The sequence below is a fragment of the Sciurus vulgaris genome (genome assembly GCF_902686455.1).
Source record: "Sciurus vulgaris genome assembly, chromosome: 8".
In the NCBI taxonomy this organism is placed as follows: Eukaryota; Metazoa; Chordata; class Mammalia; order Rodentia; family Sciuridae; genus Sciurus; species Sciurus vulgaris.
This window is the reverse complement of record NC_136468.1, coordinates 54,891,383-54,917,892: the sequence shown is the minus strand read 5'-3', so window position 1 is coordinate 54,917,892 and position 26,510 is coordinate 54,891,383. Positions and strand designations below refer to the sequence as shown.

At 35.4% G+C, this 26,510-nt stretch overlaps 1 protein-coding gene across 17 annotated transcripts in view; it reads left to right on the top strand.

Moving 5' to 3' along the window:
- ADAM22 (ADAM metallopeptidase domain 22) overlaps positions 1-26,510 on the top strand; it is a gene marked incomplete at its 3' end in the record, with an annotated part of 216,953 nt that overhangs the window by 112,735 nt on the left and 77,708 nt on the right. For all 17 annotated transcript variants that reach the window (XR_013765860.1, XM_079151665.1, XM_079151666.1 and 14 more), the window contains exons 5-7: positions 18,501-18,583; positions 23,368-23,431; positions 25,304-25,373. Coding sequence is in view for 16 of the 17 variants with exons in the window: in XM_079151665.1 (XP_079007791.1) it covers positions 18,501-18,583; positions 23,368-23,431; positions 25,304-25,373 (217 nt within the window). The remainder of the gene's footprint in view (positions 1-18,500; positions 18,584-23,367; positions 23,432-25,303; positions 25,374-26,510) is intronic.

The window sequence follows — 26,510 nt, the reverse complement described above, 5'->3', positions numbered from 1 at the left end:
GGGGTTACAGTGTCATGAAAGATTTTCTAACAGCACAATACCATCTCCCTGCCAGTTCCTTTGCTTCCAGCAGAATCTCTAAATTCCCTTTGAACTCATTTCCTAAGTCAGACTTCCAACTCATTTCTTCCTCCTTAAAAAAGTGATACTCTTTTAAAATCTTGCCTTAATGTTTTTGTTTTCTGCAATAAATGTGCTGATGACAAAACAAAAACAAAAACAAAAAAACCAAAGAGGATGGATGTAAGAAATCACTTAGAAAACTTTTTAAATATGGTGACTGTCACCAACTTGGTAAGTTCTTGTGAACCTCAGTGCATTGATAGAAAATTTCTTGTGATCTCTAAATATACTCAAGATTTCTCATCTCCTTTTCTAGATTTCTCTACAAGGAGCATAATTCCTAACACTCAAATAATTCAAAAAGTGCACAATGTGTTAAAGAAATAATGTTTCTTAATATGTCTTTTAAGCTGTTTTATGTGTTTAAAAGCACCACAAATAATTGTATGTTTGATATAATATTGTGGATGCCTTTTCAGTTGGTCATTTGTGATAGAATTTAGTTTATGTAAGATGTAGGTGAGAGACTGCATTCTGCTTTTTTTTTTTTTTTTTGCTTCAATTTTAAAATAACAAGACCTTTACTTAACATATCCTTTTATGAGACAGATTTTTCTCAAATTCATTGCATATACATGAATAGTACAGAAATGCTTGAAATGTTTCTTTTTTGGCCAGAGGAGTACAAAATTAGCTATTAAACTGTCAAAGTTGTCTCATATATATTTATTACAGCAGAAAAGATGAACAGGAGAGTTAGTCTGCTTTTGTTTATCCTGGATATAGAGTTTCCTTATTGATTCTCAAAACTACATTACCATATAGAATCTTTCTATAAAACAAGAAGAGTAAGTGATTTAAGAAGGAAAGAAAAACCAGGCTTTGATGTGCAGTAAATTTTGCTGCATACATTAGTACAGAGCCATCTAAACCACTTCATCAGCAATCAGTCTTCTAAAGTAGAGACCTATCCTTTTTTCAAGTAGCATTTTAGTTTATCTTTTTGTTTTGGAGTCTGCCTTTGAGATGAAATGCAAGCAATAGCCACTATTGCCAAGTAATCTATACTAAGGCTTTTTCTGTCTCATTTTTCCTATTTTAATATATTTTTAGAACAACTCAGCAGCAGTATTTCTCTTCCAAGATGACTTTCTTATTTACAACTTTACCTTACATTTGAGAAGCATGCTTTCAGTCTTGAGATCTCACTACAGTAGCTTTTCCAAGAGACTCTTGGATAATACTTAGTCACCTAGACAGGGTTGAGTCACATGGCCTGGGAAGATGATTTTAGAAAGGAGTTTTTTTAAACAGATCTATTTATAGAAGTTGTCACTTAAGTTTCTAATTTTATCATCAAATTTCTAATCCAAGTTTCAAGCATTTTCCTTGGCTCCAGGGAAATGGGGAGGCCTCTATCCAAGTAAAGAAACTCAGTGATATGCATTTTAAGGCTGGCTGATGGACAGAGTGTCAGTCTAAGACCCTTGGTTAGTCCTTGAGGGGTCTTCTGCTGCCATAGTAACAGATTTTTCTTTTAAACAGCTTTATTTAGATATATACATTCCATAAACTGAGTTAGCTTTTGCTCTCCATTTTCTCAGTTAGGGGAACGTAGATTCTTTAACAGAGTGTGTACATAGAGTTGTTTAAGTGATCCCAAGTGATGAATGAACCAGTGAGAGGATGTTTGGCAGATCTACATGTTTGAGTCTATTTTTTTTCTTGCTGCACTTTCTGGGAGATTTAGGTTAAGGGCTCTCACCACTGAGCATGAACTCTGAGAGCAGAACCTTTAATGCAGGATAAAGGGGAACTTCAGGAGAAGGTGTTATAGGCTGTGGTATGCACATCTAGGTACCTCACCTAGGTTCAATTTGTCAGGAGAGAAAACTTGAGATGGCATATCTATACACATGGTTTATTTTTACACTAATAAAATCATGTTAACCACTAAAGAACAAGTTTTAAAATTAGATGACTTGGAAAAATTTCTTCTCAAGTTCATTTTTTAAACAGTTTAACCATGACTTAATGCCTGTAGATCTAGTTAATAAAACTAGAATGATTTTAAAAATATGTATTTGTCAACATATCTTCTTCATATGAACATTTGTTTATTAGCTGTAGCTAGACTAGCTCTAAGTTTTATTATATTTTAATTACTTCATTAGCCCCTAACTATTGCCATAAAATGATTTTTTAAAGAACTTCAGCATATAAAGATCCTACATGAATGAGATATAGGCTTTCTTAAAAAAAAATATATATATATGTATATTACACACACACATATACACACATATATATACATATACATATATTTATGTATATGCACACACACAAAGTAGGCTTAATTTTATGGTAATTTAATATAAAATTATTAAATTAAAATTTGAGAATGGTAGAATAATTCAATTCCAGGATCTTCTTATTTAGAGATGACTCTGTATTTGCAAATAGGGTTAGCACAGAAAACCTTATCCTTTGTGTCCTGTGGGTTTAAGCTGCTATTCATTTTTAAATACTTTTCATTTAAAATAGTGAATTGTAACATAAGGATGACATGGTTTCCTCTGTTACTAGTATAAGAGCCATGATATTTTCATAGAAGTGTTTTAAATCCTGAACAAAAGTATAACTAGAAAAACCATATTTTATAGTTAGTATATGAGGGTCCCAGGGAGAGTCATAATTGCCACACAGTGCTGTCCTTTCTTTTGCTATCTATTAACACAGGCTCTGTGACTAAATCTTACTTTAGGGGCACATAATTGCTGTTCTGCTGGTGGTTTAACCCTAGTTGCTTGGGAGAGTTAACTTCTTCTTACAAATCCAAACCCATTTTCCTTCTTTAAGGCATATTTTTACCATGAATGAAAGACTCATCTTAATGGTAATAAAAAGAATGTAACGACTTGGTGTAGTTCTGAAATACATCATTCCTGAAGTTTTGTATTTTTACAAATTGATAAATATTATATCCCCATAGTGCTTATTTTTACTACTAGTGATTTCCCATTTGACACACTCTGGACCTCCTAGAATCATATGATTTCCTGATGGGATCAAGATCAATAACTGGACTGAAGAATAATAAAAGTACTCATAGTAGTTGTAATAATAACAAACATACATAAGGGGCTTACTATGTGCTGGGCACTACTCTAAGAGTTTCACCTAAGTTAAATTGCTTAAGCCCCCAGAATACCAATGTTATCCTCATTTTGCAGATGAGGACACTGAGACACAGAAAGTTGAACTAAGTGGTCCAAAGGATTTGAGACTAGGAAGTTGATGCGAGAATTTGTTCTGTTATCCACTATAGTCCACCTGTCTATGTAAAAAATTTTAATAGCAGAGGAATTAGGATGCCAGTATTTTAACAACAGTACTTACATAAGTTGCCATTTGCAATTACATCTCCTTTAGCAGTTGTTTTTAGTAAGCCATAATTTGAAGATGTGATTGGTTTAGGTGAGTCTCAATTATTCCAGTATAAAATTTCCATTATTACAAAGAGGACCAAATGCCTTCTAAAAAATGCCATGCTTTTTTCAACCATTTACTATTGGGTTTATTTTTAGTCCTTTGTTCTCCTTGGGAATTGGCTTGTGTATTGTGCATTACGGGGGAGCCCCATGGCTTCTAAACTATTACTGTTTGAAATATGTTGCTCTCTTGCACATGGCAAACACATGGCTCAGTTCTTATGCCTATCTGATGCCTGTGTATATACATTTATCTGCATCTGGAGAAAATGTGTAGTTTTATGGGCAAGAGTAACTAAGCCAAAAGGTATAATCATTCTGCCAGAAAACTGAAAGATATTTGGTTGTATCCTTGCCAAGGTGCTTTAAAATGCCCATCCCCCTCCTCCTGTTCCCTTCCATCCCCTCCCTTGTCTTTCTCAATACTCTCTTCCCCAACACAGGAAGGGAATGCAAGAACTACACAAATCTAATAAACAAACTGAGAAAATGTTTGTTTCCTCCTCACATGTAGCATTAGTTATTCTAGGTATGCCTCCCAACTTTACTTTTTGTCCATCACTTGGCATCTGCAAATTTAGTCTCCCTGATGAGCTTGATGGTGTGTGTATTTTCCCCCTGGCAGGCTCAGGCAGACATATGCTCCTCTGCCATCTTGTAATCAGTGTGGTTTCAGGAAGATCTCAGATTTCATTATTTAATTCTTTTTGCATTATAGGAAAAAAAAATTCTTTGGGGATTAAGTAAATTTTGCTTTCTCTTGGGACTGAAGCAAGGTTGCTTGAGGTCCATCATCATGTATAATGCATCAGCTGCCTTAATGGCATTGTAAAGATTGCAAGTGGTCTTAACTCTATAGCCTGCAGAAAATATATTGGCCCATTACCAGTTGATACAGGTCAGGCATCCTAGTGCTAGGAGTAAGGAAAAATGAGAAGTGACAGCTGCTGTCAGCATGGGTTCTGTTTCTGAGCTCTGTAACCTATTGAGTAGAAAGGCCCTTTATTTTCTTTCTGGTATAAGATTTTTTTACCCCCAATTAAGTTTAAAAGTTATTTCATCTGTTAATATTCAAGATGTTATCCACAGAATTAAAAGGCATTTTCAGCTGTAAATTCTTTAAAAAATCAAAGCAGTACTAATGGTATTTCTATGTAAAGAACTAATTATTTTTATAATAGAATATGTTTTCTGTTGTAATTCTAATGATAAAATCAGCCTTTTCATTATATAATGTCTTTGCAAGTCTACTACTGCAATTTCTTTTTAAAATTATAGTGAACTGTTAGAGTAATTACAATTGAACAGCAAGTTGCAGAGTGTTGTTTTTTGGTAAGTTTTAACTGCTATGAAACAAGCAAAAAAATCATAACTTATTCCCTTGGTGTTATCCTAAACTACAGTTATCTTCTTGTTTATTGATAAAAACTCTTGCTTTCCAGTAAATAAGTGGCTACTATAAAAATAAGAACAAGTAATAAAGACCAGAGAATAAGTATCCTTGGCATTGAGTGGTTTGAGTGTTTATAGCCATTTTATAGTGTGGGATGGTAATTGATCAGGACTGCACTTGACATTTTATTATAGCAGTCTTTTCTTTATACCTGTGAAGTAGAAAAGGAGGTAGATGCAGGTGAACTTGATTATCTCCATAGGAAACTCCTAAAAACTCAGGCATGTGGAGTTTAAGTTTCTAGAAAGCTGTCATTAGGGATTTGTGGCAGAATAAAAACAAGCCTATTTTCTCAGATACATTATTTGTGTTTTCAACCCTCATTCATTCAGGAAAGATGATTTGAATGCTTGTCATGGGTCAGGCATAGGGATACAGGTACTAAGAATAGATGGTACAAATTTTGCTGTTGTAAAACTTGGCTATTAGGAGTAGCAGACATAGTACAAATAGTTGCCAAAAAGTCTTATAAATTACAGAAATATAAGTGCCTAAAAGAGAAATTTGATGGAAAACCTGACCTATTCTGGTTGATGGAAAACCTGACCAATTCTGGTTGGCCAGAGAAGTTACTCCTGTCCCCTGCTGTTGGGAATTGTACACACTCAGCACGTGCTCTATTGCTGAGCTACATATACCTGCTCCCAAGACATTCTTGATGAAATAATATTAACTCTGATGTTTGAAAGGTAAGTAATTGGCAGGCGAATTGGGAGTGGAACTAGCATGTGTAAAGACCCAAAGTCCTTAATGCTGGATCTTGGTGCATGAGAACAACAGAAAGAAACCAGAGAGGTGGAGAGTCAGAGGTGGATCAAGTGGCATAGAGGGGGAAGGTTAAAAGTAGGAGTGCAGTGGTACAACCTGAAGAATTAAGACTGATAATGCCTGTGGACTTCACACATTGGCTCTCTTCTTTATTTTCTCTTCTCTCAATAGTCTGGAAATATGGAAATGTGTCTGTAACTGTGTGTGGAAGGTAGAGAGCTTGCTTGGTGGTTCTGAGAGGGGTCATAGATGTTCCACATAGCAGTTACAGCTTTGGGTTGAATATGTGCCATCTCCTTGAGACTGTGCTACTTTACTCATTGAGATAAAATTTAAAAAGGGCTTCTTGAGAAGCATTAACAGATGGGACCAGTCACTTCTTTTGCTTCTCAGTGTAGGGCAAATCTATAGTTTGGAGACAATAAAGCTTAGATCTAGACCAAAAATATCATTAGGGCTCAATGGACCTAAACTCAGTCCTGAATTTGCTAGTTCATGTTTGTGTGGCCTTAGATAATTTATTTATTCCTCTGTGCTTCAGTTTCCTCTTCTGTTAAGGAAACAAAACACATAGCCAGGAGCTTGGGTGTGGGAAGTGCTCCATAAATATCAGTTCTGATACTTTAGTGAGGTAAAGTGGTAACTTGCAAAGAATTTCTGGTCAAGTCTTTGGTGGCTTCTGCCAGTTTTTACTGCTAACTTCTGAATTTGCTCATGGCATAGGGGCTATGTCAGCATCATCAACAGCTGTCCCTCACTCTCCACTTCTTAACAATACAGTCTTCTGTGTCCTTAGTCTATAAATTGCATAAGACGTTACTCCAAGAGCTTATACTATATGCATACTCAGTATTTAGCATGATGTGTAATAAATATCTATTGAATGAAACAATGTTTAAATGCTAAATATAAAAAATATACAATAAATATCTAATGAATGAAAAAAGTAAGCAAATGAATGAATTTGAGCATTAGGAAGTTGGGTAATTTCTCCTGTTCACCCAACAATGTGTCAATGTGTGTGGGGTGTCTTGGAGAACATATTATTTCCCTTGCTATAAAGATGTGCAGTGATTTTAAACAGGAAAAATAAAAACCAGATAGTGATCCTTATGCTCACCTGACACAAAATTATCTTCTGTATGGAGATTCATGTTTATGTTTCTTTCCTTCATAAGGTACTTTAGAGCCACTTTAAAATCAATGTTAATTCAAATAATAAAGTACCAGCAATTTACCTTTGATAAAAGTTTTTATAATTCTGATATATTTTAAACATATAAAAATTATATAAATGTCAAGAAGATATCCATGTGTAGATTTAACATATGTTTGAATTTTGCTATATTTGCTTCCTTTCTCCTTTTCTTTGTTTTCTTTTGGTGCTAAGCATACACACTTCTAACTAAGCTACAACCTCAACCCAGGCTTCAAATCTTTTGATGATTTTTAAAGTTGACTACTGAATCAGCCTGTGTCATTTTTATTTTTTTTATGCCTTAACTCTTTATTTTGTCAATCTTGTTAAACTTCATTTATTAAATAAAAAATTTTCAAAGAACCATCTCTTTCTTTACTATTGTTTATAGTAATTTCTTCTCTTACATTGTAATTTCCTTTTTTTTTTTCCCTTAAACATTTTCTTCTCTGTTGTTCTTTGGGGAACTCATTGAATTTAATCTCTAACTTATTACCAATATTCTTTTTCTTTTTAAAAATCATTCTTTTCTATAAAGATTTAAGAATGTAAAATTTGGTCTTAAGTACTGTTTTGACACCATCCAAGAAATTCATAGATTTTTTTCATTGTTCAGGTATATATATTCCATAATTTATACTACCACTTTTTTGTGATTCATAAATTCTTTAGATTTTTAGAAATAATGTTAATAGTCAATTTTTTCACATTTAACTTTTAACTATTTTCCAAACCTATAAATGTCTTTTGTAATTGGTTTTAAATTTTATCTCTTCATGATAAATGCAGTCTACAAGATATTGAATCTTTTGAAGTTGTCCTGGTACTTAAGGAAAAAAAAAAGTTGATTTTTTTTTTTTAAATATAGCTGGCAAATCATGGAACCTGAAGGGACCCTGCTTCTACTTCCTCCTTCATTTTATAGGAAAAAAAGCCAGAAATGGTGATCAGTTTATGCTCATAGAAATAGTTACTGAAAACAACCCCAGCACTTTATTTGATATACTTAGCATTATTTGTTAAAAATCAGATATAACCTTAAACACCTATTTACCTTTCCCAAGGGACATTTTTTTAGTTAACTTTTCCATCACTGTGATCAGAATACCCCACAAGAACACCTTAGAGGAGGAAAAGTGTATTTGGGGCTCATGGTTTCAGAGGTGGCAGACCATGATCAGCCAGTTTCATAGCTCTGGATCAGAGGTAAGGCAGGACATCAGAGGTGACAGGGTATAGCAAAGAAAAGCAGCTCAGGACATGACAGCCTGCAAGCAGAGAGAGGGAGCTCAGCTCACCAGGGACAAAATATAAACCCCATAGGCATGCCCTCAGTGACTTATTTTCTCCAACCACTCCTACCTATTACTGCACAGATAATCCATATCAGTGGATCGATCTACTGATCAGTTTATGGCTTTCATAATCTAAACATTTTATTTCTGAAAATTCTTGCATGATCTCACAGGAGCTTTTGGGGGACACCTCATATTTAAACCAAAACAGACATTGAGAACTTCCTCTTTAGTAAGCTAACCCTTTGTACCTTTAAATCAGTCCTGGACTAATCCAGAATCATTTAGGAAGGGGTAAAAATGATTACTGAAGGCCATGTGGACTTCTTAGGCATAGAGTATAATTCTCAAGGTGCAGGTGAAAAGAAAAATGTTAGACTCTACTTTTGGCCATTAAAATCTCTCTTTATTCTTTCTTCAAAAGAGGAGTGAATGGAAGGATGATAGAATAGAAATGAAATTAAAAGAGAATAATTTTATGGCAGAAATGGAGGAAAAACAATTTGCTTTTTATTGTCCCTTAACTCAGACCCTCATATAGTTTTCTTTTCTTTTTTTTTTTTTTTTAAGTAAGAAAACAACAGAAATATTCTTTTCCGATTGGACAAAAATCTTATTCTTCCTTTATTTTAAGGCTGCCAGATATGTTTCTTTGGTCTGTGTGGGCAGTTATTTTTTGGCCAATTATATTTCTTCCTGTTAATATTCAAACATCAACTACAGAAAAAGATTTTAGGTAATATATATCCCTTATGCTAAAAAAGTCCCCACATAGAGCAACACATTTAAATTTTATTATTTGTAAAAAGGTACAATGATGTAGTGGTTTCCTGGAAAGAGTTATAATTTCATGAGTTTATAATTATGTAGTCACTGTATGTGGTCCACATTGATTTTCCATTCTCCTAATTTAGAACTGCATCTCAGAGAACTTGGTAAGTACTCTCTGCATTACAGTAATTTGTTGCTGAGGAGCACTTTGTGGGAACCTAAAATTTTTCAGTAGCCTGATAAGACATTTGTTACACGAGTGGGTGTGTAATGATTACCTGACAGTTGAAAAATAATTTCTCTTGACTATTCTGTGGTTAAAAATAAGCAATTTGGGAAGTTCTGTTTTACTTAGTAATAGAATGGAAGATCTGGTTTGCCATACTATTTGTATAAAAATAAGGATGTTTATTTTTAAATGAAGTTATGGGAAACTAAATTGGTTGCCTAAAAATGATTAAGATGCAGGCTAATCATGTTAGATGTCCTAATAGGCACCTCCAGTTTATACCTCTGAGCCAAACTTCTCAGAAGGAAAATCTTGAATTATGAATATAAAAATTTGCTTAGCCATGCTTAAAGAGATGAGAAGTTGTTCTAGGTCGAATAGTATCCCCATAAAATTCATGTCTTAGACCTTTATTGTTCTTAGACCAGTATCTTAACAAAACAATTTTGGGGGATCAATATAGGATTGCCAGTCTTTTTATTTTGCCATAAATGGAAACACCCTTCTCAAGACACAAATATTATTTACTTTTGCTGCCAGTTAAAAATAAATGAATGTGAAGCTAATGTAATATGGTACCCTGAATTATTTCATGGCACAGAAAGAGGAAATTAGTGGAAAAACCAATGAAATCTAAATATTCAGAGTTTAATATAATGTACCAATGTCAGTTTCTTGGTTTTTGACAAATGTACTAAGGCAATATAAGGTGTTAACAATAGCAAAAACTGGGCATCTTTGCAAAGTTTCTCTTTACATAAGATTCTAAAAAGTTATAAAATAATTCTAAAATTTAAAAGAAGAAAAAATTGGATATTTTGAAAATAATCAAACATAAGAAACTAATCTTAGAGCAAAGGGCAGATTTTTAAAATTTAAATATATTTAGCTTTAAAATTAACTATGTCCTAATTATTTTTCTCATTTTGGCATGAATTGGTAAAGATTTTGACATGTTTCAGTATATAGAACATGGATTGTTGGCATTTGAGAACCGTGATGTGATAACTTTATATAAATTTACTTTACTATAAAATGAGATAAGATTGTCCATCTCTCTACTTTGCTTACAGAGCTAGTGTTGTCAGATACCCTTATTCTCTGTTCCTGAGCGATGTTTAGGGTTTGGCTTTGACTTTCATGAATGTAGCACTAAAAGACAAACATCCTTGGAAACCTTCAGTTTCTGGCAAACCAGGATAATTGATGACTAGCCTCTTTAATTCAGACCAAAGCATCTAGTGTGATATCCTTTGACCAACACCTACAAAAGGAAGCTCTGTTCTTCCTGGCTTTGCATAGAGCAAAATTCTTACATATTCTTATCTTACCTTCCATTTTGTGTCTCTCAAAGTCAACTGGTTTGGAGGAAACAAAAGGAGTGGAAAATTGTGGTGTTGAAACAAAGTATCTGCTTAGGAACTAGTGCAGGATTTCACTGAGCTCACCATGAGGAGCTTCAGAATTAGAGGCAGATGTAGTATAAAGAAATGGTTCCTAAAATTTAAAGCCCACTGAAATCACCTAGACTACAGACTGAAACAGGTGTCAAGCCACATCCCCAGAGCACCTGAGTCTAGGGTGAGTCTTGAGAACATGGGTTTCTTACAAGCTGATGCTGATATAATCAGGTGTGAAACCATTTATGAAGAATTCTGACTCTGTGTCAGGATTGCCTGGGTGGCTGGGAGCATTCCTGATCTGTATTTTCTCACTTGTATAATGGGAGAATTAATTAATATTCACCTCACTAATCATCGTGAAATAGTGTCTATATCACCAAGCATAGTGCCCAGGCTGTGGTAACATTTTTATTCTCTGAAAGATCTTCTGATATCCCCTGCATGAGGGTGGTTTGACATTGAATATTCTAGGTTAACAATTCCAAATTAATTTTTTACCTGTGGAAATTTTTGCAACTATTAAAAAAAAAACAAAAACAAAAACAAACAAACAAACAAAAAAACAAAAACAAAACCTGAGGCTCTATCTACCTCCTTGGAGATTCTGATCCAGCAGGTCTGAGAGAAGGCCCGAGAATCAGTTGGTTTACAAAACCCACTACAGTGATTCTGAGAGCCGTTTTGGGAACCATTGTTTTGAATAGTATTTCTCTCCTGCAGAATTCTCAGTCATTGCATTGTATTGAACCATCTGGAATATTTAAAGAAATGCTGAGGTCTGCATCCCATTCATTTCCCATATCACATCTAGATTATAATAGACTTGGTTTGGAGTGGGGATTTTAAAAGCACTGAGATTGAGAACCATCTCTCTAATGTAATCACAGAGCAAGAAAAACATGGAAAATATGTATTTAGGGATCTCACCTTCGAGTTGCCCAAATGAACTCTGGGCAATTGGTTTATAAACTGTATTATAAATCAGTGCCCTGAATTGTTACTCTTAACCAAAGAAGAGAATCATAGCTCAAAGGACACTGTAGATCCCTTTTTCAGGAAATAGTGCTGACTGTGTCCTCACCCATTTACATAGCAGTTTGCGGTGTATGGAATTTTGTTATCCCATAGGATCCCCTGCATCCCCCGATGAGGCACCTTGGGCAGATTTTATGCCCATTATATTGATGAGGTATTGTCTTAGATTCAGGATGTGTTTCTAAAAACACATTTGGGAGACTAAAATCTACTTAATCAAATAAGACAGAAACAGGAATGCAGGTAGAAAGAGATGCAGTGCAGATTAAAAAAAATAAGAATAAGAAAATCCAGAGAAGGAGGGAAGTAATTCATGAGGAGGAGGGAGTCTGACAAAATGTTTTGGAGGAGGTGGCCCTGGCCTCTCTTGGAGTTGAAAAGTCAGGTTTCCTTTGCTGATCTAGAGGGAGGGCAAAAGACTGACCTTGATGTTGTGTTTCAATTGTTGCTTTTTATTGTGTCTACATCATGTTATAATCCAGGCTGAGTAACTTTCTTTGTGTTATCTGCATGTCTTATTTATAATCAATTCTGTTTCGTTTTTGTAATATTGCTGGCTGTCTAATAAAAATGTGGTATGATTTTGAGTCTTGCAAATAAATGATTATTTTTATTTCCTTAGGATAAAAATTGCAACAAGGTTTTTTCCCACTGGGAAGATAAACTAATAAACACACACACACAAACTATCTTATAATTAATTTTTATGGAGTCAAATATTCTTTTATAACTACCTAATTAGCTGAAAATAAACATCTGTAATGTTATGACTGTGTTATTACATCATGGAGTATGAAGAAAGTTTCAAGGACAATGGATTTATTTCTGGAACAAAGAGACAATAAGGAATAAAACTTTGGCAGCAGGATAAAGAGCCCAACTCTATCAGAATATACTGGCTTTTTTCTTTTCCTACAACATCTGTCTTATATTATTGTATGTAATACCTGCTTCCATAAAGCATCTGGTTCCCCAGAAGTCACTTTAAAATATGGAGAAAATTCATAATTGATAAGATTTGAGTAAGTTGGCTTAAGTCAGCAGTCTTTATTGAAATATAGTTTTTAGTAAAATGCAGTTTATTATTTTCAATTGCAATGCATATTTTTATGTGCAAGAAATACAATTGTATTTGTCTTTAAATACTATTGAAATTTAACATGTACCTGTTCTTCAACCTTTGACATCCACATTTAGTAATCTTACATAGAGACTGACAGAAGTATGTGTATATAAAGGGAGTGTTTCTGCTCTTCACCTTGTACACTCTAAATTCTTAGAATTCTTGTTATAAGTGTGTGTCATTTAAAACTGAGAGGAGGGGCCAGGGTTGCGGCTCAGTGGTAGAGTGCTCACTCACCTAGCACTCATGAGCCCCTGGGTTCAATCCTCAGCACCATATAATAAAATAAAGGTATTATGTCTACCTACAACTAAAAAATACATATAAAAAAAGATAAACTTTAGCAATGTTTAAAAAAAAAAAAACTGATAGGAACTGGGGATTTAGCCCAATGGTAGAGCCCTTGCCTAGCATCTGTGAGTCCTTGGGTTCAGTTTCCAGCACTGCAATAACTAAATAAATAAGTAAGTAATAGATAATTATTATTAAAAAAATTGAGTAAATGTATATAATAATTTATTTTAACAATTTAATAGTAGATACATAAATTAAAGAAACCCATTAACATTAAATCCTCTATCGTGTACTAAAAAATATTTCCAGAAATGTTAAAGGGAAAAAAGCCTCATTACTTCTTAGTTTAAATAATTACTGATTCATGGTGATTTAATGTTTGAAAAATATAACCCAAAAATGAATATCCCCTGCTGTTTAGAAGAAATAAATATGCCACCAATTGAGAGCTTCAAAATTTGAATGATAGTAACCCAAACTGAGGACAGTGTTTATGCTTTTCTTGAAGTGTCATGGAAACATTTGATAATGACTCAACCATATTGAGCTCCTCTGCACTTGCCTTGTTAGGCTTTTGTACAGATGGGTCCTGATCATATGCTGTTGTTGGATTGACTCCTATTTTTCTGAATCAGAAATTAGTGCATGATGGTTTTCCTTTATCTAATCAAATGAATTCCTTGTCCTTTTTATGATGTAATATGACATGTTTCTCAGAGATGGTATTTTAAAGAAGACATCAGTAATTTATAAGACATTCCTGGTAGGCTTGGCTACTGATCTGTTTCCCCCACATAACAATGACTGCCGATGTCCATTGTTTCCTAACCTGGTACCTCTTTCTTTTCATTGTTTCTACTTTCTTCTCTTTGTTTCTCTTATGTTTATGTGTTACTGTTCACTGTGAATCTTATACTTCTGAGAGAGAAACTCTGGTTGAGTTAGTCAGTGTCCAGCCTAGGTAGACACTTTTAAACAGAGTCTTCTCTCTGTCCATGTCACTCCACAATTATTAACCTCCCATGTCTGGCTAGAGTGTTGATTTCTTGTCAGATCAGATGTGTTCAGAAAATCGGGGTCATCTGAGACAATGCCCTCTGATGCACCAACAGAAGATATTTAAACTTCTGCAAATTTACCCCCATTCCTATTGAAAGGAAGCTTGTTGAATTTGCATCGCATAACCCAACTCATAACTGGTGTTAGACAAGTCATACAGGCTTTGCCTTCACCCAAAGTTCGCATCCCTACTTGGCAACTTTGCAGGTTTAACTTGATTTTAAGAGATTGTCACCTCCAGGCTGGAGTAAGGATAACAATATTTCATTGTAGGATTGATTGAGGATTTAATGTGATTGTGGATATAAATTTAGTAGAACAGTAGTTGACATGTAGTAGTTACAATGGCAATAAACATTTATTGAATGCCTACGAGGGACCAAGCATTATTCTAAATCCTTTATGCCTGTTAGCTTATTATTAATCCTCACAATAACCCTATGAGATAATTATCCCCATTTGACAGAGGAGGGCAGAGACACAGTAGCTTCTGTAACTTGCTTTGAGATTACACTATTTATTAGGTGAAGGAGTCGTGTTTATATTGTCCACACTTAACACCACACCACTCTTCTCATGTGGTCAATGCCTCCTCTCCTCCCGTCAAGACTCACGTCGGTCTCAAGTCCCTGTGACCCTTCTAGGGACCATGATTGTCTGACCCACATGTGAAACACCATCCTGTTTTCTCTATCATATCCAACCCCATTCCTAGGTTCATGATGCTCAGTGCTCCTCTGGGCTTTTGGAGGTATCAGAGGGCATTGTGTACCATTTAATCTGCCCTCCACACCCTCCTCAAAGCTGAAACTCACCAACTCTTACAGGATTATCTCATGAGCAACATCAGTCTCAGGCCAGGCTATTTTTCTTGGAATTCTGATAAAGAAAATGTCTTCAGACCTGTTGCACTTCATTTTTTTTTTCCTGTTCTCTCCCCTCTGCTTACCAAGCACTGACATTTGAAGTAGGATTAGCACTTAAACCAGATTAAAGTAGGTAATATTTATTTGCCCCCTTAAACTACCCATTCTGTCAGTCCTTCCTCTTTTATTTTTTTCTTATCTCAATGAGTCAATTTAATCATATAAACTTTCAACTACTGGAGAAATGGTTTAGTAGTAGAATGGGAAAAAGTCATTTAGAGCAGAGCTTCTCAAAATTAAATGTGCATGTGAATCACATTTGGATGAAGAATCTGGCATTCTGCATTTCTAAGAAGATTCTGATGATGTCAGTGCTGCTGGTCTTTGAACCACAGGTAGAGTGGCAAGTATTTAAAAGCAACATTGTAAGATGGCAGAGGATTTAACCTCTTTTCCAGGCACATTTAAGCTAAACAAATGAATCTTAACAGAATTTAATATGACTCTCTGCTAGAAGAGACTTCACCTTTCAAAGCCTGCTGCTAGACTGCTTAACAGTAAAGCCATTCCTGGTTTTAGAAGAGAATAATATAAACTTGTATATCTGACAGTCAAGTTTTTTTCTAATATTTTAATTACTAGCACATGTTAATTCTTTCTGGCATTTTCATATATGCACACAACATTCTTTGATCGTGTCTACCCTCCCTATTATGCTCTTTTATTCTCCTATCACCTGACCCCCTTCCTCTTTCCTCATGATCACCTTCTACTTTAATGTCATCTTTTTTCCCCTCTAGATTCTACAGATGAGAGAAAATATGTGACACTCTTCTTTCTGAATCTGGCTTATTTCACATAGCAGTCATCTTCAGTTCTATTCATTTTCTTGAAATGACATGATTTTGTTCTTCTTCATGGATGAATAATACTCCACCTTTTTTTTTTTAAATCCATTCCTCCACTGATGGGCATCCAGACTGATTCCAAACTAGACTAGTGCTGTGATGAACACAGGTATCCAGATAATCTCCCTTGTATGCTGACTTTAGTTCCTTCAGGTGTATGCTAAGCAGTGGTAGAGCTGTATCATATAGTGATTCTAGTTTAGATTTTTTGAGGAACCTCTGTGCTGATTTCCATAGTGGTTGTACTAGTTTACATTCCCACCAACAGTATCTAAGGGTTCTTTTCCCACTGCCATCCCCAATGTCTTTACCAGCATTTGCTATTTTTTATTTTCTTGATAATAGCCATTCTGACTGGGTGAGACAGAATCTCAGTATAGTTTTGATTTGCATTTCCCTGATGGATAAAGACATTGAGTACTTTTTCACTTAATTATTGGCCTTTTGTACTTCTTTTGAGAAGTGTCTATTCAGTTCATTTATTCACTTATTGATTGGAGTACTTGTTCTTTTGGTGTTACATTTTTTTGGTTATTTACATACTCTGGATAATTTCTGTCAGGTGAATAGCTGCCGAAGATTTTCTCCCATTCTTTAGGCTGTACCTTTACTCTGTTGCTTATTTCCTTTGCTGTGTAGAAGCTAATTAATTTGACATAATCCTATTTGTGAATTTTTGCTATTATTTTTGAAATGATAGTCCTGTTCAGGATATTAATGCCTATTTTATATCTTGAAGTGTTTCTCTTCTGTTTTCTTCTGTAGTTCCAAAGTTTCTTTTCTTATGTTAAGGTCTTTGACCCATTTTGAATTGATTTTTGTACTGGGTAAGAGATAGGAATCTAGTTTCAATTCTCTGCTTGAAGATACCCAGTTTTTCTTGCACCATTTATTGAAAAGCTTTTTCTCCAACATAGGTTTTGGCTCTTCTGTCACTAGTTATATGTAGAAGTGTGGGCTTATTCTTGGGTCCTCTGTTCTATTCCATTGGTCTTTATGTCTTTTTTTTTTTTTTAATGCCAGTACCATACTGTTTTTGTTATCATAGCTGATAGCATATTTTGAAATTGGGTTTGTTGATGCCTGCAGCATTGTTCTTTTTCTTCAGGATCGCTTTGGCTCTTTGGGGTCCTTTGTTATTCCCTGTGAATTTTAGTGTTGCTATTCTTAGTTTGGTGGAGAATGTCATTGGTATTTTGATGGGGATTGCATTGAATCTGTAGATTGTTTTTAGTAGTATGACCTTTTTAATAATCTTAATCCTCCCAGTTCATGAACTTGGGATGTCTTTCCATTTTCTGGTGTCTTCTTTAATTTCTTTCTCCAGTGTTTTACAATTTTCATTGTAGAGGTCTTTCACCTTCTTGGTTAGGCTTATTTCTAGGTATTTTATTTTATTTTCTTGAGGAAAATAAATAGGATTATTTTTCTGATTTCTTTCTCTGTGTGTTTATTATGGTTTATAGAAAAGCTGCTGATTTTTATATGTTGATTTTGTATTCTGCTACTTTACTGAATTTATTTTTCAGATATAAGAGATTTTGGTGGACTTTTTAGCATTTCCTAGGTATGGAATCATATCATCTGCAAATAGGGATAATATGATTTCTTCCTTTTCTATTTGTTTCCCTTTATTTCTTTTTCTTGGCTGATTAAAGTTTCTAGTATTGTGTTGAATAAGAGTGGTGAGAGTGGACACCCTTTCCTTGTTTCTGATTTTGAAGAAGTGCTTTCAATTTCTCCCCATTCACTATGATGTTGACAATGGTTTGTCATTTATAACCTTTATTTTATTGAGGTATGATCCTTCTATACCTTGTTTATTCAGGATTTTTATCATGAAGGGATGTTGTGTTTTATTAAATGCTTTCTCTGCAGCTATTGAGACGACCATGTGACTTTTATCCTTGATTCTGTTTATGTGATGAGTTACATTTACTGATTTGACTATGTTAAGCCAACCTTGAATCCCTGGCTTGAAGCCTGCTTGATCATGGTGTAGGACCTTTTTACTCTCCAGTTGAATTCGATTTGTAAATATTTTGTTGAGGATTTTGCATCTATATTCATCAAAAATGTTGGTATATGGTTTCTTTTGTCATGTGTGGCAGTCAAGTTGTGATATAAACATCATAAAAACAGGCATTTTCTCCATCTTTATGATTAATAACTCGTATGATTTATATTCTGTTTTACTTTGCTCCACATGAAAGCATTACTTTACTACTGCTTGAGGTTGAATCTCTCATAACTCAAGAAATAAATGATGAAACTTACTCTGTTGCATGGGACATGTATATATTTTAAGATCTCTTTCTTTGTTCTTCTGCTACCACATACATAAAAAGAAAATTAAGTCAACTTTTACTTTCCTCTCTTTGGATTTGAAGCCATCTCACTAGGAATGTTTATTAATAATTCTGTTAGAAGTGGTTTGATAATGCTAATCTGTGCAGAACTTTATGCTACATGCAAGTGCAGTGTGAGCAGAAACCTACCACGAAATGATGTTGCTGACTCTGCTTGTCCTCTTTCTGTTTTCAGGGAGGAGAGCACTGTTACTACCAGGGCCACATCCGAGGAAATCCTGCCTCATTTGTTGCATTGTCTACCTGCCATGGGCTTCAGTAAGTGTCCCCAAACTTACTTTTTGTTCATTCTTTCAACATTTTATTTTTATTTTTAAATAGAAGTTTCTATGTTCTATCAAGGAATAATTTTAAATTAGTGGTAATTCCAAGGGGATTTTAAAATTAAAGCAGAAGACAGAGGTTTTGGTATTATAATATGATGCCCAATAGTGATAGATGCAACATTTTTCTGGTTTCATTCAAATTCCGACACGAATGGTTTGGTAACTTTGATTTCTGTGGATGTTTAGCCCCTTGGTACCAGTTTTCCCCCTACTCCTCCTTAATATCAGTTTTTATATGTTCATGGAATAATAGAAATTCAGTAAATGGAAACTCTGGTCTTCTTGCATAAAGACAGAAGAAGGCAAGTGACCTCAAGCGCCCTTTTATTATTCTGCCAGAATTCCACCTACCTCATAGCTATTGTGGGAGGATCTGTATATTCTCAGAGATCTCCAAAGAACGGAGTTCATCCTTCTTGCTTCCTTTCTCATAACCTCCGTGATCACAGAGTGTTTTCTGATGTTTGACATGGGAATACATACCTCTCCTCCATCCCATCAGTAATGGTGATACACAGGTGGCCATCATTTAACTCGTTTCACAATATCTTGTAAACTAATGTGTCATTACTTGGCCTTCTATTTAAACTAAATCATCTCATTTCTTTCTTGTTTGTTTTACCTTTTTTTGGTGCTGAACAAGTTAGTACTGTAATTTAGTGTTGTTAAATTTTTTTACTGGGAAACTTTAAAATATTTCCTTTCTGCTGCCAAGTTAGAGATGTAGCTCTCTTGTCTCACAAGCAGTTACTGAATGTTTTCTGTGTACCAGCCACTAGGAATATTAAGGCAGTGGAAGCATGAATCCTGAGAGCTCAGTCTGGAGGGGAGGGCAAATCTAGCCCAGCTTCCTGCTGTAGAATGTGAGAGGTTTATTTCTTCTGTTTGAGAGGAAAACACCTGAAAAATGCAAGCTGAGAGTTGGCACTGAAGAAGAGGTAGAACTTGGGGGCACCAGAGTTATATCACCTCAGTAGGTGGAGTGGGCCTTGCAGCAGGGTTTGATGGAACCATCCAGGGACTGACACATCTGAAACCTAGAAAAGAGATTAATGAGAAAGTCTGGAGAATATAACTAGTCTACCTAAGTGGCACCTCTGGTTAAGCTCTGGGAGTAGTTATAATTTAACAGGCAAAAAGGAGAGAGTATAAGGATAAGTTAAATAACCAGAAAAGGGAAGCAGTGTGCCTGGGGACAAGGAAAACCTCCATTTTCTTATTATTTATTATGAATAAATTCATTTATTTAAAACATTCTTTGAATAGAGATTTTTATAAGCGTAGAATTCATGCTTAATTTCCAAGGGCCTAGGTTTTCTTATCAGGTAAAAGGAAATGTTGAAGTCCTTTTCAGCATTAAAATTGTCATATCTGAGCGTAGCTATCAGCTAGGAATAAGGTAGTTGAGCCCATCGACACTTGACAGCAAATGTATCATGGAGGGAAGAGTGATATAAAAAATAAAACTTTTTCCTTCCTTTTAGACTCCCAATCCAAAGTCAAAATGTGAGGACTATGCTCATTACTTGTTCTAGTTTGCTTTCCAGTTTTCCAAATGGACACAATATTGTAAGAGAGGAGGTATTAGTGCCTTTAAAAGTCTCTACTAGACATGGGACCCCAAGAACCATACCTACCGTAGTCATTTAAAGAAGTATGGAACAGCTGGGCGCTGTGGTGCACACCTGTAATCCCAGCAGTTTGGGAGGCTGAGGCAGAAGGATTGCAAATTTAAGGTCAGCCTCAGCAACTTGGCAAAACTCTGAACAACTTAGTGAGACCTTGTCACTAAAATGAAAGGGACTTGGATGTATCTCAGTGATAGAGTGCCCCTGAATTCAGTCCCCAGTACCTCCCCCCCAAAAAAGCATGAAATAATAATTTTCAGGAAATGTTACAGTGACTCTGTATCAGGAATAGAACCCAGATTCCTGCCTCAGTTATTTTAACTAAGTAAAATTTACTTCTACTTTTGGAAACTCTTACATTTAAAACTAAGTAAAACTGAACACAGAAAAGTCAGCTGTGTCTAGGGACACTGTCAGAATTGTGTAAAACCATGTTTGGGCTTTCTTAGATTTTTTTGAGCAGGTTGGATGAATAGACTGCTGTACCTTTTTGTTAATTACTAATTATTATTCCTCCTCTTGATTTTACCTTCTGAACAAAAATTGCTCTCAGAAATATTTTGTTACTAAACATTAAATAATACAAGTTGTCTCAATTACAGTGATTTAATCATGAAATATTTTACACGACTCATCTTTTATAAATTACCAAGTGCATGTTGAAGTTTATTCATTTTTTCTGATTTACTGCATTTAAAGATGATAAAAAGGGAAATATCAGATTCATATGTCTTTTCCATAAGAAGCATGTAAGAACACATTTCTTTAAAAAAAAAATCAAAGGACTAGTAGGTAATATTTTGGTCCTAGTATGTTTGATGTTATGACGAAATCTTATAGTTTATTGCCCTCTTGTGGAAATTTGTAAGAATAACTGCTATTTCCTTCCAAACTCTTATGATCCAGCCTTATAAAGTTTTAGCTCAATTTGCCCGTAATGACTTGGTCCCAGTTACAGGTTTTTATCAAGAGTATACTGTTATGGACTCAATATACTTATTAGAATTTAGACTATTATAACAAAAAGGTGTCAATCCTCAAAGAAAATAAAACACATGTATCTTTTGATTATTAAAGAATTAATAATGGCATATTTGTCACAGATACACCAGTATCTTACAGTTACAGTGTTAGGATCTGCTTTTCATACACTGTATACATAATGTTTAGATCCAATAAAAAGAACCAGTTTTCCCATTGGACGTTAACCTAATGCAAGGGCAAATAACACCCAGTGCTATTTAAACAAAACAATCTGCTTGCTACTTAATCAGTGTTTCCATGTGAACTTTAGAAAATGGTGGTAGTTTTATTTTCTGGATAGGTCTGACCAGTTCTCAGCAGGGGTCAAATATGGTCCACTACCATATTTGGTCTGCTGATTTGAAAGGATCCCCCCTCTGCTTAGGCATAGATCTCCAGTATTATTTTATGAACTACATCTGTTTATCTTTAAATTTCAAATGCAGTGTCATCCAAATTCAGAAAGTACACCGTGGTTGAAAACTGTGCAGATGTGAGAATAGCCATCCCATGGATATATAAAATTTTAGGACATGTGGAAGATGTTATGGCAGGAATGAAAGAATTTGGATAGAAGCAGAACTGGAAGCCATTATAATTATAGCTCAGGGAAACCAACTGATTTCATTAAGGCTTCTATGGAAGACAAATACCATTCTGTGTCTAAGAGCCTGGCTGCAATGCAGTCATTTCTACCTCAAACTGAAGAATTACTGCAGGGAATCACAGTTTTGCTTCCTTCAAATGCCTGAATGAGAAGGCAAGTTTCTTCAGTATCATAAGGGGTCTGATTTCATTAAAAGGATCATGGTCTTCACTGATCATTTAAAACAGTGGAGATTGTGTTTCCCCTGCTTAGAAGCCTACAGAGGTTAACTCTTCTCCTCTTTTAGAGTAAAAGCCAAGACCTTAAAAAGGGCCTACCTAATATGGTTCCCACTAACCCTCTGATTTCATTTTATGGTACTCTCTCCCTCACCCACTCCAAGATTCTCTTACCTTGGACTTGCATTTGAAATGTTGTTTTACAAATATAGTTATGGATCAACTCTTTTTTTAGGTCTTTGCTGAAATGCCATCTTCTCTGTGAAGCCTTCTCTAACGTCCCATATAAATCAACAGTACTCTCTCCCCATACCCAGCCTTTTGGAACCATTTATTGCCCATAACCTGCTTCATTTTACTCCTTAACATTTATCACCATCTAACATATATTTCTTTGTTTGTTGTATGTTTTTTATCTGTTCTCCATAGATTGTATGTCAGCACCAAAAGGATAGAGAATTCGTTTTTCTACTACTATATCCCAGCACCCAGAACAGTGCATGGGTGCTCTGTAAACACGTGTTGAGTGAATGCATGAATGAAGGTGGGCAGCAGATTGCAAATGGGCTGTTCCTGGACCCATCTGCCTGGGCTTCATTCCTACTCTTAATGGTTATATAATCTGGAGAAGTTATTTCATCTCTTTAGCTTTCAATTTCCTTATCTATAAAATGAGGGTAGACATTGTTTCTGCCTCATACATTTGTGGGAACAATTAAATGAGTGCAGATATTTAGCTCATGGCAAGTTGTTGATGTGTGTTAGTTCTTGTTAGTAGAACATCTTTCAGGTGTGTGGTAGGGAAGGCATTCTCAGCTTGGTCCTGACAGCCTGCAGCAGACTCTTCTGGGGTTTGTTTGAAATGCACCTTCCTGAATCCCAGCCTAGAAATCCGAGAAGGGTTCTAGATCTCCAGGTGGTCTTTCATATATTTAAAATTTTGGAAGTATAAGGTAGAGGGAGGAATACTGAACAACAACTAGAGAATGGCAATCCTGAGCACAGGGTGAGGTCAGGATTAGAGAACCCATCCTAGGGTGGTTCAGAGGAAGCTGCCTTCTCCTCTCAGCAGTGTGTGTGTGTGTGGTGTGTGGTGTGTGGTTTACCTGGAATTGATGGATGGGTCTGGGAAATAGGCATTGAAAGTAACTGGTCCTTTGACTACTGCTAATTTTTAAAATGATCTTGTTCTGAGATGAGAGTTAATAGCCATGCCTAATTATTTTCTTGTCCTTGGCAGTGGGATGTTCTATGATGGGAACCACACATATCTCATTGAGCCAGAAGAAAATGAGACCTCCCAAGTAAGTGCTCTGTTTGCAGTCAAATGGAAATATTGATGTTGAGAGCTTTTTCCTCCTTTTTTTCCTAAATTTTATTTTCATGGTTTGTTGGGATAGGATAGTATACATAAACACATTTCTATTCTTTTAATTAAATATTAGATAAGTCAAAACCACATGTTTTTAAAAAGTGTTATTTTGACTCTCTTTTGTGTTGGAAATGCTTTCCCTGTGAGATGTTCTGAAGCCTCCATCTCCGACATAACATGCTTTGTTCTATCTTAGCTTGGTCTACCTTAAAATACCATAGACTGAGTGGCAAAACCAGCATACATTTTTTTTTTTCTTAGATTTCTGGGGGTTGCACAGTCCAAGATCAGCAGGATTGTTGGCTATTTGGGTGGCGGAAGGATACTTTCTTGCTGTGTGCTCACATGGCAGAGAAAGAGAGAGAGAGAGGGAGAGAGAGAGAGAGAATGAATCTCTGGTTGTCTCTTCCTCTCCTTGTAAGGTCATCAGTCACACTGGATTAGGGTCTCACCCTTCTGATCTCATTTAACCTTTTTTATCTCCTCATAGGCTCTATCTTGAGATATAGTGATTATGGCAGCTCTAAAACTTCAACATGTGAATTGATGGTGGGTGGGGGACATTTAGTACATACAGATAAAATCCACAGATATGTTATTTTTAACCCATTCTTTCTTGTCTAGATTTAAAAAATTTCTCCATCATCCATTCCTAAAGCTCTATGCTAGTGGAGTTTAGAGAAACCCAGGACTTCTTAAATTTCCTCCCTTACTTTAGGGGAAATAGATTATAGATTAAAGTTGGGCATGGTGGTACACACCTGTAATCCCAGCACCTGGGGAGGCTGAGGAAAGGAGGATTCCAAGTTCAAAGCCAGCTTTAGCGACTTAGTGAGGCCCTAAGCAATTTATTGAAACCCTGTCTCTAAATAAAAGATATAAAAGGGCTGGGGACATGGCTCAGTGATAAGTGCTCCTGGGTTCAATCCCTGGTACCAAAAAAAAAAAAAGAAAGAAAGAAAGAAAGAATGACTACAGCTTAAAGAGAAATATAATGCACTTTCATTCTAGCTCTGTATACATATCAATGTTCTTCCTGAATTGTGCAACATTGGTTAAACAGAGAAGCAGGTAATTTCAAACAATGCATATTGTTTTGTTACCATAAGTAATCTCGTTTGGAAACTATCTGTATTGTATATTATTGTCTGGACATGCACTACTATCTCTCATGTGGCTTCATTTCAAGTGTGATTTTTATTTAAAGGCAATATCGTGAAACTTGACTGTTTATGACATTCTCATTTTTTTTTCAATAATTGGATGAAGCCAGATGAAGTTACTTGAGTGTTCATTAATTTTTTCTAAAAAGAAGAATATGAGTTCCTAGGAGAACTGTGTATTACACTTGAATTTTGGAGCAGGGTCTACTTTGGGAATCTCCTTGTGTGAGTCATCCTGCTGCCCATTACCAGAGAGATTTCTAACTCTGCAGTCTTTGTCTACCAAAGTTATCTGGCTCTTATAAGGAAGCAGAGATCTGTGAAAGGAACCAGTTGTAAAAAACATTAACCCATTTTCCCAGATGTCTTACTTTTCCTTGGGGGGATAGGTCCATTCATTTATTTTCCGTTACTGAAAGCTTTTGCTTCTCTGTCTGTGAGGCATTTATAATTGGGTACAGCTCTGGTGCTAGGGGAATGCAGCCGTGAGCTGGAGGGCTTGTGCAATGGCTCCTGGCCTCTTTAAACCCAGGGGAAATGTGTAGTCAAGCTATGGTTCTCTTAGGGTTCTGTCTATTTTTGCTTGAGGCTAGAGATATCTGGTTGTGCATGCTTAATCTCTATTGCTTGTGTCATTTCAGGAGGATTTCCATTTTCATTCGGTTTACAAATCCAGACTCTTTGAATTTCCCATGGATGATCTTCCATCTGGTATGTTACTCATAGAATGACTTTTTTTTTTTTTAAAAGGGCAACTTCAGTAATTCATTTACTCCGCTAGAACTAATCTATACATGAAAGATTATTAACCAGAATTGCTCATGACATTTTTAGAGGGAATGTCAAGTCACAACCAGAGGAAAAATAAAATGCAAACTGGCCTTGTATTTATAGTTCAGTTTGGAAAGATATGGCTCAAGCACTTGGAATAAAAACTGAAAATTTAAGACTCAAAATAAGGAACTAGAGAAGAAATAATATTAGAGTAAGAACTGGTCCACATAGATAAAATATGAAAAAAATTTGTGCTTGGTGAAATAATGATCTAGTAAACAGGAATGAACTCTTTTTTAATTGGTTCCTTTAGTTATCTATGATAGTAGAGTCCATTTTGATAAAATTATACATGCATGGAATATATCTTATTCTGATTAGGGCCCCAGTCTTATGGATATACAGTAGCGGGATTCATTGTGGTGTATTCATATATGTGCATAGGAAAGTTATGTCAGATTCTTCCCACATCTTTCCTATTTCTATCATCCCTCGAGGGATGAACTCAATCATTTTCTCATTTCTTGTTTTCCTCTCTCTCTACTAACATTTTAAGAAGAAATATATTATAGATTAATCTTTTATATTATTATGTACTATTTGTGAAATCACTCCTTTCTTCTCATGTAGGTTCTTTATTTATAGATTTGCTTTGAGAATTGTACCCGAGTCTTCAGAGCAACCGCTCATACCTGGGCCTTATTAGTGGGGCCAAGGTCATGCAAGTGCAGCATATGTGGTTGTGCTGAATTCATCCATTTCCTCCCTCTGAAAACAGGGCACATAGACTATCTGGTAGAAAGATTCTCCCTCTTCTATTTAGTGAGCCCTGAGCATTCTACTTATTAATTACAATCCAAACTTTGCAACAGCTCCGTAAGATGAATGTTGTTCCTATTTAATAGATGAAGAAGAGACTTAAATACTTTGTCTTTTCCAGGGCCCCACTGCTCATAAGGGATAAGGTGGGACACTGGATAATGATACTAGTGATAATGTACCATGGGATAGAGTCATAAGACAAAATGGAAAAATTGCCAGCCCGAGAGCAAATTCCAAATTACTGCTTAGAAA